The 14,836-nt window shown below is 37.6% G+C and overlaps 2 protein-coding genes across 2 annotated transcripts in view; both read left to right on the top strand.

Annotated features, from left to right (window-relative positions):
• Nucleotides 1-3,337, top strand: part of psma3 (proteasome 20S subunit alpha 3) — an 8,776-nt gene extending 5,439 nt beyond the window's left edge. Inside the window, exons 8-11 of the mRNA XM_079854211.1 lie at nt 759-805; nt 2,094-2,161; nt 3,022-3,086; nt 3,173-3,337. Of these exons, the coding sequence (XP_079710337.1) occupies nt 759-805; nt 2,094-2,161; nt 3,022-3,086; nt 3,173-3,217 (225 nt within the window). The 3' untranslated portion in view covers nt 3,218-3,337. The remainder of the gene's footprint in view (nt 1-758; nt 806-2,093; nt 2,162-3,021; nt 3,087-3,172) is intronic.
• Nucleotides 3,338-4,741: 1,404 nt separating this feature from the next.
• Nucleotides 4,742-14,836, top strand: part of arid4a (AT-rich interactive domain 4A) — a 30,229-nt gene continuing 20,134 nt past the window's right edge. Inside the window, exons 1-11 of the mRNA XM_079854210.1 lie at nt 4,742-5,463; nt 6,407-6,456; nt 6,797-6,907; nt 8,086-8,151; nt 8,553-8,643; nt 8,789-8,868; nt 8,984-9,078; nt 12,197-12,329; nt 13,466-13,545; nt 13,776-13,852; nt 13,952-14,127. Of these exons, the coding sequence (XP_079710336.1) occupies nt 6,451-6,456; nt 6,797-6,907; nt 8,086-8,151; nt 8,553-8,643; nt 8,789-8,868; nt 8,984-9,078; nt 12,197-12,329; nt 13,466-13,545; nt 13,776-13,852; nt 13,952-14,127 (915 nt within the window). The 5' untranslated portion in view covers nt 4,742-5,463; nt 6,407-6,450. The remainder of the gene's footprint in view (nt 5,464-6,406; nt 6,457-6,796; nt 6,908-8,085; nt 8,152-8,552; nt 8,644-8,788; nt 8,869-8,983; nt 9,079-12,196; nt 12,330-13,465; nt 13,546-13,775; nt 13,853-13,951; nt 14,128-14,836) is intronic.

The following is a 14,836-nucleotide window of genomic DNA, read 5'->3' as shown; positions in this document are numbered from 1 at the left end:
AAAGATATGCAATTCAAATAAAAGCTGTACTTTTGAACTTTATATTCATCAGTGAATCCTGAAAAATATTCAAAGCAGCACAACTGTTTTCAACATTGATAAATGTTTCTCGAGCAGCATAGAATGATTTCTGAAGGATCATGTGACTAATGGTGCTGAAAGCTTTGCCATCACAGCAATAAATTACATTTTAAAATATACATTCAAATTGAAAACCGTTAAATTGTAATATATTTCACAATATTACTTGATCAAATAAGTGTAGCCTTGGTCATAAGAGACTTCTTTCAAAAATATTAAAGAGACTTTCCATCCCCAAACTTTTAAACGGTTGTGTACATCTACAAGTGTTCATAGTATCTCCAGGGTCGTAGTACAGAAAGTTTTATTTACATCTTATTGTCTTTTATTTGTCAGCATACACTCCATTAGATCTTTACCCCTAACAGTACAGCTGTGATGTTTATAGGAAGCATGTTTGGCAGTCTTTCTTTGAAACAAGTTCAAACAAGAGTCAGCTACTTCCAGTACTGCAGGGACCACATCATATAAAACCGTCTTAAAGAAGTAACAGCATTATTATCAGAAGATTTGTCCTTTCAAATCAATTACAAATCTAGATTCCTTTAGGTGTAGCAGTGTTACAGCAGTCCTTTAGCAGTACAGACAGCAGTACAGTCCTTTAGCAGTGTTTTCATGTCAACAGATTAAAGCGATTAAACGTGTAAAAGTTAAATCCTGTAATTATTTTATTTCAGATGAAAGAAATGACCTGCAGAGAACTGGTGAAGGAAGTGGCAAAAATGTGAGTGTTTTGTTTCTAACTTAAAATGGAGAAGACATCGAAATCAAATGCATCATTCATAGCCAACACAAGAGAGCAGTAGAGGTCCACGAAAACAAACCTGTCGGACTACTAGTATTGAGTTTTGTCAGCTGAATTGTTTTCTTATCTGTTAGGTTGCTGAGTTTACAGTAATGTTGGCTACTAATGAACAGGGTTCCCACACCTTTTGACCAGTCAGTTTAAATGACTTTTACATGACTTTTCTCTGGCATTGATGGGTTACTGCATATACACTTTAAACGTTAAAGGGATGGTTGGGAGTAATTTCAACCTAGGGTCCTTTGCACCATGACCTCGAGCCAAACACCCCCCCCCCCCCCCCCCTCCTCCTCAATTTAGAGCTTATTTAGAGATATCAGCCGAATGGCTTAGTGCAGGCACTAATGGATCCAAGGATGTATCTCTTAAATTACCCCACTAATAATGCCCAGAATGGTACCAAACTTCTACAGTAGTACAAATAGGTTCTGTACTCATAAAATGAGGCATTGGAAAGTTTTTAATTACACCAGGAGTTTATTTAAATAACACTTGCCTGACGGCTCATGCTACTGCTAACCCTGACGTCGACGTCACTTCAGGGGTTTGGGAAAAGCCTATAAAAGTCCTGGCAGAAAGCGATGCATAAGGATGTAGTGTAACGACGCCCAGTTCCAGGAATGCACTAATATTTTGTAGGTAGTACCAGTTTGCAACAATTATTAGTTAACAGTTAACACTAAGTTGTCAACACTTTGGAAAAAAATTATAATTTTGGGGGGATATAAATTTATTTATTTTCCAGCAACGTGAGTTTTGCAAAGGACTTTTATGGGCATTATTAGTGGGGTAATTTACGAGATACAACCTTGGATCGACTAGCGCTAATGCACTAAGCCATTCGGCTGATATCTCTAAATAAGCTCTAATGTCAATGTTCTACCACGGGAAAAAAAGTGTTTGGCTCGAGGTCATGGTACAAAGGACCCTAGGTTGAAATTACTCCGAACCATCCCTTTAAATCATCTTATTGAGATTGCACTCCAAAAAATTCTAATTTATAATTTATATCAGAGCATAAATAATACACAATAAAGAAATTCTTGTCAGTGACTTTTCCAGACCTAAAAATGTAATAAATCTGTTTCCAAGCTGTCCATGATTGTGGGAGCCCTGAATAAAACATTTATAATGGCATATCTAATTAAACATTTTATATTTATACATTTTTATAACTATTTGTGTGTGTTTTGTCATCTCTTCTCAGTATCTATATCGTTCATGATGAGGTGAAAGACAAATCCTTTGAGCTGGAGCTTAGCTGGGTTGGAGAAGGTAATGACAGGCTTTTATATTCAAATACTTAATCTATTGTGAATTTAACTTCAAAAATCTGTTTTTTTTACTCCTGTCTGACACAGATCGGAATTTGTTGCACACGTGTAAACTCAAAAATCAGCACGAGATTTTTTTCGCATCCGTTCTGAGCCTCTTCCATATGTGATTTAAAATAACAAGTGAAAATTACTGTTATTTTCTGGTCTATATCCGTTCAAACGTTCCATGACAGCTTTTAACTTATCCATGTTGGCAAATAATCATGGCCACCCACCCGAAATGAATTGTAAAATCATTTTAGTAAGGCCATTCAAAACCCAAGGGTCAATCATGTAAAGCGATCACCGACAGAATTATTTTGGCGGGCATAAAATGTAAACACAGATATCAGATACCAGTCCTGTCTAAAGTGAATGTAAACAAGCGGGACCACAAAAAAATACGAATATGGTCAAAAGATCATATCTGTGCATTAGCCTAAGACTTTGTGTAAATGCAGCCTTTACTGAATCTGAGTTTTTAGGAAAATATTTGTAATGCTTAAAACTTCCTTTCAGTTTTCCTCTACTGCATTTGTGTTCAGTGCTGCATTTCTCATAAAACCCCTTTCATGGTTTTGTTTTATATTATATTGTAATTGTTTTCTGTCCATTTTTAAGGTTGGAAATGTTTTCACATTAAGATTATAATACAATAGTAGTAGTGCTTATTGTTACACTTCTAGTACCTTTTAGATGTTGGCCTGTGATTTTTTTTTTTTTGTATTTTTTTTATTATTGTTTTTTTATCCTTGATTTAATGGTGTATCAGCAGTAAAAGGAATGGTTTTATTAATATGTATTTTTCAATCTTATTAGTCACCAAAGGAAAGCATGAGCTTGTCCCGAAAGACATCAAAGAGGAGGCGGAGAAATACGCTAAAGTAAGTAACTGTTCCTCTGGTAATAGTTATAATACAACAAAAGCTCTCTTCAGTGTTGGCTTATTGTCACATGTCTGTCCTGACAGGAATCCCTGGAGGAGGAAGATGACTCTGATGAGGACAACATGTAAACTCGGTGTTGCGAACCTCTCTGTTTTTCCACTTCACTGACTGTGTACCATGTTTCAGACTTTCTGGCAACTCTCAACTTGACTGCAGACAATAAAATGTTTTTTATGTTTTCTAATGGACTAATGTAGTCCTACGTTTTGTGGGTTTCAAACTTAACAATAAATACGATTTAAAAAAACTGAAAGAAGCTCTGATTCAGAATCCTAAATTGGCATAATAACCATTCATTAGTTGGGCAGCAAGCTTAGACAAAGGATCCACCTTCTCTTTCAGAAAACCTGTGGCGTCATTGATTGATATTTATGCACACCCTGTCTAGAGAATGTGTATATTACTAGGTTGGACATAAGGCACTTAAGACATTATGCATTCTGGTGTGTAAATAAACAGTTCATCTGCAATACGCTGCAAGGATTTGACCCTGAGTTAATGGTTAGCTTAGTTGTGCCAGCCTCTATCATATGGAGCCTCAAAGCAATCCCAGTACATTATAATTTACTTTTTAAAATTGCCATCCATGACATTGTAACCCAAGCATGCATGCATGATATAGTATTGGAGTCAAACAAAAGTGACTAGGTCTTTAACTTTAAGGAACATACTTTCCACTACAGCAGTTCTGAGGGTAACACTGATATTTAGCACTGTGATGTACACTAGCAGTCAAGAGTTTGGGTACACCTGCTCATTCATTATTATTACTAATTTACACATTTTAAATTAATAGCAAAGCCATCAAAATTATGAAATTACTGAAAGTAAGGGATGAGAATGCTGGGATGTAAATCCAAGTTAAAAACATTTGAGAGAGAATTGTCTCTCAGGGTTTCTACAAAACTAATTTAAAGTATTTCAGCAGATGCCTTTTGATCAAAGCTTATGAAAAACATAATCCAAACGTTAGACTCGCAGTGCATAGACAATTGTGCGAGCTTTGTGTCGTTTTTATGGCCTTTGAGGCCAAAGCTTTGCACGTGACCTCTATTTTTAGCTCTATGTGTTGCTGACCAACTCTTATTTGGAAAGTAGAGTTTGAAATTAATGTTACTTTAAAACGGTCCCATAGATGTATTATGTAATGTGTGCTTATAGATTAATTTACAGGCTGATTAATGCATAGGCAAACTGACAGATTTATTGATTAAAACACAATTATACACAGATATAATATACAACTAGATCAACATTGCACAAGTATAAATTATTTTCTGATCCTGTTATACAATAAATACCTCTTAAACATAAGATTCTACTGTTCCAGTCGCTGATGTATATCAACACTGAATCAAACACAACATATAGTCCTTAATATCCATCATAAACAAACATTAACAGTGAAAATCGCACTTCTGATTCACAATCATAATGCTTCAATATCGTTAGAGTAAAACGAGCATTTCAGTGACAATCTAATGCATAATTTGCAACCACGCAGGTGTCATTAAATTTGTATCTAACGTGACACACACATGCTTACTATGACGCTCTGTTCCGGTCACGTGGTCCACAAACCCATGACGCCAGACGCTCTCTACAGCATCGACATAAAGACGCCATTACCGTTGCCTTCAATTGACCTTTTCTACACGACCGCATTAAAACTATTATTTGGTATAATATTTGTAATACAAATCACATAAAGAACTAATTTAATTTAAATCGATGCTGAGGTTATTCGATCTGAGTAGAAAAGCAGGCAAAAAAGTCACGGGGCTCACCGCGAAATCTCACGGGCTCCGAGTCCAGAATGCGAAAATAATTACGTTGGGTACAAAATGGCGAATGTTCTCTTCGCCTCGACATGCGCAGACTGAGCAGAGGCTTTCCCTCTGAAATGAAGCTCCGTTCCCATGCACCCTTTCCAGCCAATGGGCGTCGCAGACGGGTCGCATCTGACTCAATTCGACCAATCAGAACCGTGGACAACGCAGAACAGGAAACAAGTAGCCAATCGGGGACCAGGATGGATTTGTTGTATTCGCAAAGAGTGCGACTCAAAGAACACCAATGAGAAAGCGTTATTCGCAGCGCCGCTTTCGTACTCCGCAATCAGGTTTCGCGCTTCAGACTAACCAATAGAATTTCGCTTAGCAGTCAGCCAATGGCAATGTTCTGAATTTGCTCACAGGGGCCCCGGCAGCCAATAGGGATCCGAGAAACACAACCTCAGCTCAACAGCTTGTTATTTCGTCTATGCCTTTGCAACCTAGTCGAATGCTGAGCTGAAGCAGTCATATAGGAGCATGTAAGTACACATATATATTTCCATACAACATTCAAACACCGATTTTGCGTCAGTAAACCCGTATATTCACGCGTGTCTCATTTAAACCCGCTAGTCTGAAAGTAATCCAGTCATATTTGCCGTTTTCCCGTGGTTTCCAGCGAAGGTATTTAGGCGACGAAGAGAAAAAAAAATTGAATGGCAAAGCCTAGTCACATCTAACGTTAGTCGGCTTGTTTTCTCACAGATTTTACCCGACGACTTTTACTTAAACTAACCACTCAAAACCGATCACTTTATAGTCAAAAACTTATAACTCAGTTTGAAGGGAAAAGTCTCCTCACATATTGTTGCGGAACTAACCCGAAGAACTATTTAAATCGCCATAACAGCTTCACTATATTTAGCTCAACCGTCACAATTTGATTGACAGGCGTCAATAAACATCATAACTGTCAGTTTGACGTTCTTCGAACTCAGATACTTCGGTAAATACAGTGTTAAGTGAGGGAAAACGGGGGTTAGTGGATGGTGGAGGGGCTGACATGGTGCAGGACGGTGTGTGAGCTATGATGGCGACGTGACACACACACACACACACACACACACAGTGAGTGAAGCGGGAAGGAAACACGCAGGGTTTGAAGGGGTTATGTTTTCCTTCAGTGACTCCGTGCTTTGTTTTTACACCATCAAGACATCGTAAGTGTCTCAGATTGGAGGTAAAGTCACGGTGAGGCAGTTAAGGCTTTGTTTTGATGGGTTGGTCTTGTTTATTTGATCATTTTGAAAGGGATAAGGACGAGAAGTGGCTAGCTGCGTTAGCTCCTTTAGCATTTTCTCTGTTCTGTGTGTTTGTGTTGTGCTGTCAAATTCTTCACTCACATACATATGACACGTTTTTTTTAGCACATGGCGCCAGATCGTGACTGTTTCTTTCTGCTTGTGTGTTGTTCTGTTTCAGCAGTCGAAACCAATCGAGCTGGACTCCCTCAAATAGCCATCAAGATGAAGGTGAGTCTCTGCAGTTCTGATAGGCGACGCCTCCCTAAATGAAGCCCAGCAAGCATTTGGAACAACACACTTAAATGAATAAATCACATATTGATGGGTTTTTTGTAGAATAGCTGACCAGGGATGATCAGAGAATCTCAGTAGTTCAATGATTGAGGTAGTCAGTCTCTATAAGTGCTTTCTGAATAACCAAGATAGTACTTTTCACAACACTTAAGTGCTGTTACTTAAAGTATTCTTAGATGTTTTTCTTCATGCTTTTCATATCCGTGACCATGCAAAGAGCAAGTGTTGGTATGAATCTGTCTATGCACCTTAATAATATTTACACTGTTCACAGGTAGCAGATGAACCTGCCTACCTGACTGTGGGGACGGATGTGAGTGCAAAGTACCGCGGTGCCTTCTGCGAGGCAAAAATCAAGACTGTTAAACGCATGGTGAAAGTTAAGGTACGTTTAATCTGTCTGATGTAAGTATGTATTCATCATGCAAAGTCAATTTTATTTGCATAGCGCTTTTCACAATACACATTTTCAAAGCAGCTTTACAGCAATTCATTCCTTAAAGTCACAATTTAATGATACAGTTTATATTTTGCGATGACGTAAACAATTAAGTTGTTGAGGTTTGCTATTTAGTATATTGCTTTACTTGAGTATACTGTATGCATGTGGATACAGTTGGATGTAAAATGTATGCAAGTATATTTTAAGTATTTCCCCAGGTAATAAAATTGTTTACATTTTGTGATTGTAAATCAAGCTGTTGAAATTAGCCTCATACTATTCATCACTTTGAAATGTATACTTTCCAAACTTTGTCCCTTTTAAATAGTCCTTGGTGTGTGTTTTCAGCTAACAATCATCTTTGAGCTTTATATATTAGTTTAAAAAAATGTGAAAAGTGACAAAGTTCAGAGTACACATGCGGCTTATGTCAAGCCAGTGTCAGATGACATTGAGGATAAACAAAGTTTTCCAAGTGTCATTTTCTGTTGGTGACAATGCAGAGATTTGTTTATATAAAAGGGTTATGTTGCTTTTATGCAGAAGTGTTTGGTGCATTTTACACCGCAAGCTTCAGTAATGAAGCAGGCCAAAGGAAAACCACCTAATAATCCTGCTTTGTGAACTAACTCTGCACACCATTCAAACTTCGGCTGTGCAGAACATCCATTTTTTCAAATAGAGTAGTCTAACATTAAGCTTACAAATGGCTTAATTTTGATCAGCACCTACCAATCACAAGTATGTTGTTTTAGGGTTATTCCACATACTTGCATTTTTGCGAGATCTCATTGTACGTCATCAATGTTTTGTTTTCTCTCAAGGTCTTGGTTTGTGGTGGTACTTTAACCTAGCCTTGAGTAACACATACCTGAAGTTTGTGTTGCACATTCTCAAGTTTGATTAGAAGGAAATAGTTCCTCTTTACATTGTATGTAGGCGCTCACTAAGAAGCTTGTTTGAGAGAGATCATGAAGAAAATGCCATCTGTTACATAACCAGATTACTTCACCTTCACTGAGCTGGATGGTTACTGTCTTACCGTCCTTGTCACTCTCACCTTCATGCTTTGGTGCTCTTTTTCTATATATTTTTTTTACCTTTTTTTGTTTTGTTTGTAGGTTATGCTTAAAGGAGACAGCACCTCACAAGTTGTCCAAGATGACCAAGTCAAAGGGCCCTTAAGGGTAAGAGAGACTTTTTTTAGACACTGACTTCAGTTCAGTTAAATCAATTTTACTATAATGCTTTTTATAAATGTTTTGTCTTGCACTTGCAATATTTACTAGAAGGTACTGCTTAGTTGTAGCCATGTTCAAAATGAACTTTTCCCCACGACTGTTATTGCAGAGTGAACTGAGAAAATTAACTTATGGTCATGACTGGAATATTTTTTAAAGAAACTGAGCACCTTGTGCACTCTTATGAGGCAAAATATTGTATATATTGTAGCTCATAGACAATGTTTAATTCTAAAACAAGACTTTTTAACTGAACTCTGTTTGAAATTTGTCCTATTTGTGTCACAGCATTTTATTGCACAAAAAGTTAGGTAGTGCAATGATGTGTTCTGCATCTCTGGTCTCAGGTTGGCTCAACAGTGGAAGTGAAGAGCCCAGAGGGTGGACTTAGCGAAGCTGTCATCAGCAAACTCACAGATGCCAGCTGGTACACTGTGGGTACGTACAGACACAGCTGACTAAATCTCCCTAGAATGAATTGCACATATAGTACCACTCTTAGGCCCTATAATTGATCTTCAGTAAACTAAACTTGTCTTGTCATTTACATTTTAATGTTTTTTTCCTCGCATGGTCATTGCAGTTTTTGATGACGGGGATGAGAAAACCCTTAGAAGAACGTCACTGTGTCTTAAAGGCGAAAGACATTTTGCAGAGAGTGAGGTAAATGTAAAAAATAAATTGAGTGTGAGGTGTTTTCTGCATCATGTGTCTTGTGGTTAACACTTTTCCCTGGTTTTCTCTCTCTTTTTTTTCTGCCTATCTCTCTCTGTAACAGACTTTGGACCAACTGCCCCTTACTAACCCAGAGCACTTTGGCACTCCAGTCATTGGAAAGAAGACAAATCGGGGTAGAAGGTCTTCTCAGGCAGTGTGAGTATTTGCAGTCCTTTCCTCTTTGTGCTATCTAGATGTATGAAGTGTATATGAATATCATTCTTAGACTAATTCCTCGTATTCTTCTCAGTTTTGCACCCAAAACAGTCCTAACTTAGTTTTACATGATAATTTTCCCACTTTCATTCAAATCCCTTCTTTATTTTAAACAGGCTTTTGCTAATGTACATTTAAGACTTCAGTTTGTAAATGATTTCTGATTGCAGTGGCTAAATTCATACTGAGCTTGTTATAGTACACTTCAGAAGCCCCGTTTACACCGCCAGCGATTTTTGTCGCTGTATGTCTTAGTCTCTGTACTGTATAGTCGCTTGTGGGCGTTCCCAGTGCTGTCGCTCTAATATTATTGGTAGACTGCACGTCTGACCATATCTGTAGACCTTATGTAGCACCGCCCCTTTTCAGCGCTGCGCTCGTTGTCTTTTGACTTCCGGTCTGTATTTTTATAGCGATCTTAAATATTTATGAATGAATAAATTCATTTTAAAATAAAAGTTAAAAGACAATATTCTAAAGATGGCTGCGCCCTTGTTTCTCTGGCGCATAAGGTCTATAGAAAGTACAATCACAAGTGATATATAAAACAAAAATATCATTCTGATCTGATGAGGAATTAGGCTTAAAAGATTTAAAAGTAATGTTATGCTGTTGGAGAGCGTTGTTATATTAACCTCAGCAGTGCTCAGTGCATTAAATCATTAACTAGAATAACGATTGATCAATCAACAAATTAAACTCACTCATACTGTCAACAGTTACTAAAACGTCATTCGAATTTGAAAAATAATCATTTTTCTTGTCCCTAATAATCAACATAATGCAGGGGAAACTGTAAAATGAAGCAGCAGTGTTAAACTTGCATCATACAATTACAACACACAAACTATGAACGTATGAATCAAACTCACTAAGACTGTCGACAGTTTGTTTTCTATGCATCATTTTATTATATCCATGTTTGTGGTTAAACAGTCAAATCATATAAAAGAGTGAAGTCACTCCGGAACGCTGTTCTGTCTTGCCTGCAGTTTAGACTCGAGACCGTTGAGCTTCTCTGACAGTCTTCACTCCTGTTGGTTGTTGCTCGTGAAATTCGCTTCTCATTTGCATAAAGTTGAAATTTCTGAACTTTTGTCGCATTTCTCACGTCGCTTGTCACGCCCACATTCTGTCGCCAACGGTTACTATCGCTCTTGTCGCCGGTCCTCCATTGAAATGAATGGGATCATGTTGCTTTGTCACTGCGTGTCGCTAGCGGTGTGAACGGGGCTAAAGTCTTGCTTTGCTGTTGTTACAATTAGATCCTACATCCTCAGTCAGTGTTTAAACCGATGATTCCCAGTTTGTTTTTGAGCTTGAATTAACATTATTCTAGCTTTTTTATTCCACTTTCCATTTTATTTATTTCTATCAGGGTTCGTATGGTCATGAAAAACCTGTAAAAGTCATGAAATTTAAAAAAATAGCAATATCCAGGCCTGGAAAAGTTTTGGAAAAGTCATGGAAATTTGTTTCAAAATATTTATATAATAGAATATATGTTTAAGTGATAATACGGGTTAAACAAACTACAATATTTAACGTTCATTCGATCCATTTGACTGCGGCAATCCATCAGGTTTGTTTTTGCGGCGTTTAGCGTTATAACCAAACACACACATTTCTGTTGAGCTTATGAATGCGATGGCCAATCAATCAGAGGCGTTCAGGTTAGTCATTGCTGAAACGAAGAGTTTTGTTCAATGCGCGTTCTCTGACTGAAACTCGCAAATTCTCCCATCATAAACAACAAAGTGCAGATTCGATGTAAGAGATTCATGTCGCAGTGTAGTCAGCTTCTGTAATTTCAACGGGAGTGCTTGTGAGTACTTAAACTCGCGCTAGTTATGGATGGCTTCACGATCGGTCACATTCGCTGCTCCCTTTCTGTATACAGTTTATTCCAGTTAATATGATTTATTCATCATGCTGATAAGATTTAGTCTTAATTTCTAAAAAATAATTCATTCACTGTTCTTAGATTGTTTTATTTGAACATGACATGCATCTTCCCCAAACACAACTTTTATGTATTCTATTAATCTGCATTAATAATCATTATTACAATATCAAGAGCATTAATTGACAATAATGACCCTGTAGTGAGTTCCTGTTAATTTAATAATTTATGAGCAACATTAAACAGTTTGTGTAAATAAACATTTATGCTGTTTCAGAGGGAGCTTCTGTTCCACCTTTGTAGTGTAAAGATGGCTTTTGTTAATGATAAAATGTTATTGGTAACAGTCTATATAGTATTCTGATTTAAGTAATTGGTTACGTTTTTGACACAAAAGACAACAACAGGTAATCATAAAAATTGCACTAATGAACGGGGAAAAAAGCCCCTGGAAATCAATTGCAAGGGGCCTCCTAATGGAAAAGTTAATTTCTGACCTTGGCATGGGGTAGCGTCTGGCAGTTGCAGTTTGTACTTGGTGTAAATTGCATAAATGAAAAAATAAATTCTACTGTTTTGGGCTAATTCAAATAGGGACGTTATCTTGTTGTTGATTGAAGGTTATCCCGTGAGATTAATGGTAAATAGTAGGCAAAGCTGTTTTAAAATCTTCTTAGTTACCAAATTTTGTATTCCAAAAGTTTGTCTCTGGTACTGCCACCTTGAAAAGTTACTGTCTGTGTTTACTGGACACTTTTATTTACTTATTTTACATTTTTGCCTCCCATGTATGTTAATCTGTTGATACACAGTGGAGTTCTGAGGGTCAGACAAAGTATTTTATCTAACCGTCTTACTGGCGTGTCAGCGTTTACTTTTTAATAAACCACATAGCTTGTCATTAATTAGTTGAGAGATGCTGTGATTTAGAAATTTTAACAGATTTTTATTCTTATTTTACATGTACGACATTTCGTGGAACGTTAGTCATGAATATTTGCCTCGAAAGTCATGGAAATTTATTGTTAGAAATGTGTACGAACCCTGTCTATTTTATTTATTTTCCTACATGCAAAAATACAGTTTACTGGTCAGTGTTTTAATGTGAAAAGGGAGCATGTTTCAAACATTAGTGCTCTGTTTGATGAAATGCAGTGCAGAAGATGAGAAGGAGACTTCATCGAGTGAAGATGACGACGACGACAGGAGAAGGCTTAATGATGATCTTTTGGGGAAAGTTGCTTGCATTCAGAGTGGGTCTGATAGTGATTCCTGCCACTACGTCTTGGTGAGTCCTTTATTCATTTACAAACCTCTTTTAACTTTTGGATTTGAAATCCAGCTAGAGAGACGAGCTATGTTTCCGTCCACCTATTTTTATGTGCATTTTGTGAAAGCACATTTAAAAAAAAAAAATGGAAATGCCAAAATGCACATAAATTCTAAAAATGAGGCAAATATTATTTTATGTGCATCAAAAAAGTCATGTGACTGCGCGATGGGACGGCATAACTGAACTAACCAGTGGGGCGATCTCGTTGCACAGCATCTGAAATGTTGTTTAAGTAATTCTGAAGTGCCTGAGAAAATCTAGTGGTTCAGTATAATTACCTCCCAGAACTGTTTTACATGACTGCGTTCCCAAACAGCAGACATCCACCCAAGTTAACATGACCAGGTTTATTGCGTTTCATTTGAGGTGCAAGTCATTTATTATATATGAAAATAGAGCTACAGTGGCTTTTACTGCAGCAAATTAAATTTTTCTTAGTGTTGTTTGGTGGCAGTTTATCAGGAAGTGTCGATTTTGATCTTTTCGTCTCGGTGTATGGAAGCGCTGCTTTCCTCGCAAATGTTTTATGCGATATTCCAATTTTGCGCACAAGTTAAATTCATAAAGAGACATGGTCTCTATGACTTGTGAGAGTAGTATTCTGAATTTATGTGACAGCTTTGTATGAGGAACAGACTGAAAGCTGTTTGCTGATAATGTTAAAGTGTTTGAAACTGTTGTATGGAAACGATTGTACTCTGTAAAACAAGGTTGCACAAAAACTGTATATTGGTTTGGAACAATTTGAGAACATTATTAAAGACAGAGCCAGTCTTGAAATGTTGTATTGCTGCTTTTGGGAAGTACTTGTTACAGCTTGTTGTTTGGGGGTTGCAAAGGTTGTTTTGATCATTTTTCTGAAACCGACCTTTGACAAAAATGCACTGGCTGGCCACTTTTTTTTTTTTTTTTTTTTAAATATAGGCCTAGGGAAAGAATTAAGATCTTTCTGATTGAATATGTATCAATGAAGACTAAAGACTCTGAAGACTGGCAGTTCTGATATTAATATAATTGAATACAGTATTCTGTACAGTTATAGACTTGCTGTTTTCACTTTAAGATCTTTAATATTTTCTTCCTCTTTGAAGGTGATATCTCCAAGCTGCAATGATGACATAACTGTCAAAAAGGACCAATGTTTAGTGAGATCATTTGCTGATTCCAAATTGTGAGTAGCATTGAAAAGTAGCTTTGACATTTACAAAACCCATGAAGTAAAAATTAACATTGTAGTCTTTATTTTATCTGATAGCTTTGCTCATTAAGCAATTTCATGGGATCTGTAATAGAGATGTTTTGCTTTTTAATGTGATAATAAATTCTTTAATTAGAAGAAACAGAAACATTTTCCTGTTGTTACTATTCTATTTCTGATTTATCACTGTTTTTGTTCTGCAGTCACACCGTGGCACGCAAAGATGTTCAGGAAGTAAACATTGACACCCTCTCTAAACCTGAATACTCACTCAAGAAAGGTATGAGACCCAAGATCAGCTGACCTCTAATGACTTGACTGTTTTCCAGTCTTATCTCTCAAACACTCTTTCTTGTGTCTGTGTTTTTTCTGTTACCAGGGTTTGAAGCAGCACAGGTCTTTCTACAAGCCAGACAGGTCCCTGACAGCTGGAAAGTGGACTTGAGCGAGATTCTTGAATCCTCCAGCAGTGATGAAGATGATGGGGATGGGGATGGGGATGGGGAAGGCAAAGAAGGCGAGGAGGAGGAACTGAAGAAGTCAGAACCAGAAGAAGTAAGACTCCAGTATTTCTTTATTTCTAATTCTTTACATTTTGCCCCAGAAATAGGTTTTCCTTTTAAAAGCCATTTGGCAAATGTTGAAAAAATGTTGGTGTTGCTGGCGAATTCAGAAGTTGTTGGGGTTGGAAAATTGCAGCCCTGTCTTTCAAAATTGTGAGGGTTTTTTTTTTTTTTTTTTGGACTCATATTATGGTACTTTAGTTTATACCCCTGCTTGGACCTTTGTTTATTGGTCTCAGTGATTGGCATGTAGTTTTGCAGTGATTGCTCTGATGAAAGGGGCTGCCAGAGCTGGGCACCAGACGGACTGAAGCAATATGAGGCCATTCGAGACCAGTGTCGACTGAATGAGAGCCCCAGTGTTGGTATTTATGTTGATTTGTGAAGACATTCCATCGGCACTTTACATCTCATGTTCTCGTACACCTTGATTAAGCCCACTGAATGGTCTCAGCATGTGGGAAAGCCCCCAGGCTTCGGACAACAATGTCTCATTCTTCCTGCTCCCCGAGTTTGGACAAATGGCCATTTGCTTGGTTTTCCGACACGTTCCCATGGCAACCGCTCGTTCCTTTGGTTGTGAAAAGGCTGCGGGATTGGCTGAGGCCCAGTGGAGGTGTGCCAGTTTTGATGGTGGGCAGGGCTGAGCTCATCTCAAAGAGTCTTCTTTCCTCGCTGTGGAAGGTCCCGCATGTTGGACG

The sequence above is a fragment of the Squalius cephalus genome (assembly GCF_949319135.1).
Source record: "Squalius cephalus genome assembly, chromosome: 20".
In the NCBI taxonomy this organism is placed as follows: domain Eukaryota; kingdom Metazoa; phylum Chordata; class Actinopteri; order Cypriniformes; family Leuciscidae; genus Squalius; species Squalius cephalus.
This window is presented reverse-complemented; position numbering and strand designations above follow the sequence as displayed.